This window comes from Impatiens glandulifera, chromosome 1 (assembly GCF_907164915.1).
Source record: "Impatiens glandulifera chromosome 1, dImpGla2.1, whole genome shotgun sequence".
Classification (NCBI taxonomy): Eukaryota; Viridiplantae; Streptophyta; class Magnoliopsida; order Ericales; family Balsaminaceae; genus Impatiens; species Impatiens glandulifera.
In genome coordinates, this window is record NC_061862.1 from 75,052,578 (window position 1) to 75,056,895 (window position 4,318).

At 41.3% G+C, this 4,318-nt stretch overlaps 1 protein-coding gene across 1 annotated transcript; it reads left to right on the forward strand.

The window, feature by feature from the left end:
• Positions 1 to 1,558: 1,558 nt before the first annotated feature.
• Positions 1,559 to 2,239, forward strand: LOC124932718. Its single transcript, XM_047473390.1, has 2 exons — positions 1,559 to 2,113; positions 2,234 to 2,239. The coding sequence occupies exons 1-2, from the start codon at positions 1,559 to 1,561 to the stop codon at positions 2,237 to 2,239; spliced, it is 561 nt and encodes a 186-aa protein (XP_047329346.1).
• Positions 2,240 to 4,318: the final 2,079 nt, after the last annotated feature.

Below are 4,318 nucleotides of genomic sequence, written 5' to 3' on the forward strand. Positions count from 1 at the left end.
CCAGAACCAAGTCATCAAAAGGAACCAGTTCGTCTGCACAGGCTGGTGAAAGCTCAAAACAAGTCGATCATAAGGGAAAGGCTGTTCAAACCGAAGTCCCGTAGAAAAAGGGAAGAAAGAAGAAGTCAGCGAAGAAGAGCACCCAGAAACCGACAGATTCCGAGAAAACTCTATCCTCGGACAATTCACCAAAAAGAACCGCAGAGATTTTTTAGTCGATCGCAATCAACACAGTCCATCCCAATCCGGCCGACTCTCCCTCGTCAAGGCAAGCCGAACCCTTGGGGAGCCAAGAAACTCAGTCAAAGTCGAAGGAGAATCCGACTAAAGAGGTTAGTATTCATTCCGAAAACTCCAAGTCCCCAATCAAAAACCTCGATGAAATAATGGCCGACGTGGGTTTAAGAACCTTAGAGGTCATAGTGGACGTAGTCCAAACTATTGTTCATGAAACCGAAGACGATGTAACGAGTCTTCTCAAACCAACTGATTAGGTTGAAGCAACCGGTCAACCCAAAATCAATCCGGTCAAAGAAACGGCCAACACATAAAACATCACCCCTCTGGCTCAAGAGGGAAATATTGAAGAAAAAGAACCATCCGGTTCCATTGGGGACAAATCCGTCCCAACCGAATCAACTATCCAACCGGATCAAGACGGGCAAACGAATCCACCGATCACACCTGAAGGCCCATCTCAGGTTAGCAAAGGCAAAGAAGTTTTGATTGAAGGTTCTCCTATGAGAGGGGAAAGTACGTTGCAAACCAGTTCACAAACTGAAATTATGACCGAAGCCGAGGTGCCCATTTCAGTAGAAGAAGAGGAGGAAATGTTCCAAAAGTTCATCAAGGATATGAACAAGGAAGCTGAAGAGATGGCCACACCGTATCACCTATGGGTCAAGTTGCGTTGTGAAATGAAGCTATCAGACATGATCCCTGATTTTAGCGGCAACGAGTATTGGGAGAAACTCGTAGCCTTAGAAGAAGAAGCTCTTAAGGTAACTAGTACCGATATAATCCAAGCCGCATACGCCAAAACTATTGTGATACAAGAATACGCCAGGCTGTAGGCAGTAGATGATGCCATGAAGAAGGCAGAAGGGGCAGAACTAACTCCAATGGAGTTAAAGGTGCTTGAGCGGTTTCATATAGTACGGAATGATCTTACACGGAATGTTGACCGGCTCGAGGCAGAATGGAGAGACGTGTGCAAACATGTTTTAATGCATGTCGATCATTTTCGAAGCAAACCTATTTTTCATACCGGAGAGTCTTCTAAGACAGTAGAAAACCGGAGCAGTGCTCCTCCACAGACTGTTCAGGCTCCGGGACTTGAGCAAATGAAGGGAGTAGTTGTTGACACAATTATCTCTTGTCTTCACAAGTACAACATTGCTATAGATGAGAAAATTGCAACCGTTCAAACAAATCTGACCGAAACCGTCCGGGCATCTATTCACTCTAAGATTGTCGAAACGGTTCAAACATCAATCAAGTCAATGATCGACGAATCTGTTCAAACGCAACCGCTGCTCTACTTGAAATGATGCAGGCTATGGCAGCTCAGATTGAGGAGTTGTCTAAACTGCAAGCTAATAAGACTCAAGAGCAGATTCGTGCTGATGCCGAAACAGCTAGGAGACTTCAAGACGAAGACGAGGCTAGGAAACGATTAAGAAAGGAAATCGAAGATAAGGATCATGAGTTGGCCAAGAAATGCAATGAGGAAGAAAAGGCCGCTCAAACGGAATCCACACCGGCACAAGCCTCTCACTCTATGAAAACAAGGAACAAGAATCAGCGTAAGGCAATTGTGACCTTGATGAAACAGGTGGAACGAAGCGGTTTAGGAGAGCTTCAACCGGATGGACAATTCGAGGAACCTCTAGATGAAGAAGAAGAGGAAGATGCTTCACGACTTAACCGGCAAAAGAAGAAAGCAGTTGAAGCATCAACCACACTTCCGAGCTCTGGTCCGATCGTTGCCCAATCATCTCGCCCACCCAGACTAGTAAGCGGTGGCTTCGGGTTCAACCAGCGAACTCCCGATATATCAAGTGTATTTACCATATGGCAAATTGACGCAGAAAGAAGGGAATGGGAATGGAAGGCGAAAGAGGAGGAGGAAAGGAAGCAGAAAGAGAAAGAAAAGGGGGGATCATCCAATCCTTAGCTCATTTTTCTTTTATGAACATTTTACTTATGCTACTTACTGGTTGTTTTGCTTCAGAACTAAGTTTATTTTCTTAACCTTTCAAAGTAATGACTTCACTACACATCTTTTCAAAAATCAACTTGTTTTGAAATTTTTCTTAGAAAAACATCAAAAATGGAGAAATCGTTAAACACATTTTTCAAACCGACCACACATTACGAGTTTTGAATATTTATTCTAAATAATCAAAAAGGGAGAAATTGATAGAAAAATTAAGTAAGTTAATTTTCAAACCGGCCACACATTACGAATTTTGAATATTTATTCTAAATAATCAAAAAGGGAGAAATTGATAGAAAAATTAAGTAAGTTAATTTTCAAACCGGCCACACATTACGATTTTGAATATTTATTCTAAATAATCAAAAAGGGAGAAATTGATAGAAAAATTAAGTAAGTTAATTTTCAAACCGGCCAGAAAACTAAACTACTATTAACTCTTATGTGCAGGAACAGATCGACTCGTATAAACCGGCTGGAGACTGCATAAACCGGCTGAAGAACATATCAAAGTAATCCGGCTCCAGATGATCAAGTCATGATTAAGAGGAACCGGCCTCAACATTCCCAAAAGACCGTCTAGCAAAGAAAATCTTACATCCCAGCCGGATCATACTATGAAAGAGAAAAAAACGAAAACCTAAGAATTACAAAGATGACGCAATGTGACGAAATAGACGTGTCTCGGGAAATAAAAGAAGATAAGATCCGGATCAGAAGCATGCGATAAAGACAATGATGATTTGTTGATCCGACTCAGACAGCCGGAAGGTGCATGCCTAACACGTGTCCAAATCTGCAAGACGGTTACGTCATCCATTCCTGAGAGGTATATGCATGCTTGCCAAGTGTCAGGAAGTTGAAACGTGCAAGCAACCTCTCTGAACCGGCATGACCCTGAACTAACCAATCCCACGATGAGAGAAGAAAGTGACCGTTGGGATCCTCTTCACTATAAAAGGAAGACGAAGCGACCTCATTTATTACGGTTCTGAAATAGTTAAGAGAGAGAAAGAAATATCACGCGCGATCCAAAAATTTTTGTTTCATTTACCGAAAGCTTTATTGTGCTGTATTGTTGTATTACATCAAAGAGTGAGTTGGTGTAATCGGCGAGTAGCGAGTTAGGCTCGACCGACAGTGTAATTGTTGTAACTCTAAAAGTTAGTGGAAATCCTTCTCATAACCTGAGAAGAAGGGGTGACGTAGGAGGGTTTGCTCCGAACATCCATAAAAAATCCTGTCTCGAGTCTTTTTACTTATTTCTTACTTATTCACACTAAAACCTAAACACTTTAACCGAAACATAATCCCACTCCTATAATCAAAACCGGTCTATTCATACTCCTTAAATCGACCCTTCATAAATCTCATTCAAGTCGCGTGTGTTGCTTTAAACTGAAATAGACATTTCCGCCATTGAACCCGGTTCAAAAGTCTGTGACAGTTTGCATAGTGCTGAGAAAGGTTGTAATCTTTAACCGGACTATCACCAAATAGTGTTGTGTTGTGTAAGCGACTACCCTTTCAGAAACCGGAAACAACCCCGGTCCTCCAAGGGCGTCCTCGATCCTAACATTTAGTTAACTAATCCTATATCGATGCGACTCTTCCTCATTTGATCAATACCCCCGCATGGAAGACCAAGTAAAGAAGTTTCCAGAGAACGTCGATTCAATACAGCCCATGTCCCTGATACAGTCATTGAAGTCTAACACCCCTTGGGTGATTTCAAAAGTTAGAGATCTTTCATTCTCATGCATAGTAATGTTGAAGTCCCCAATAACAGACCATGGTTTGCTATCGTCAATACTTGCCCTTAATCTACTTCAAAGCTCTCTTATGTTGTTATCTGAATTATTACCATAGACAATGGCAATATTGAGAACAATGAAAGTCTTCTTGTATTTAATTTCAACCATAATAACTTGATCACTATTATGAATTTCTTTAGCTTCATTCATCTTTGAATTCCATCCAACCCAAATTCTTTAGGACCTCTTATTCAAATTGTGAATAAACTTTCATCCGTCAGCAAAACAAAGTGAACCAATTCTATCAACGTTGTTCAACTTAACTTTAGTCTCAAGGATTTCTATA

Coding starts and splice junctions, on each gene's coding strand:
- LOC124932718 (XM_047473390.1), top strand. CDS start 1,559: ATGGCAGCTCAGATTGAGGAGTTGTCTAAACTGCAAGCTAATAAGACT.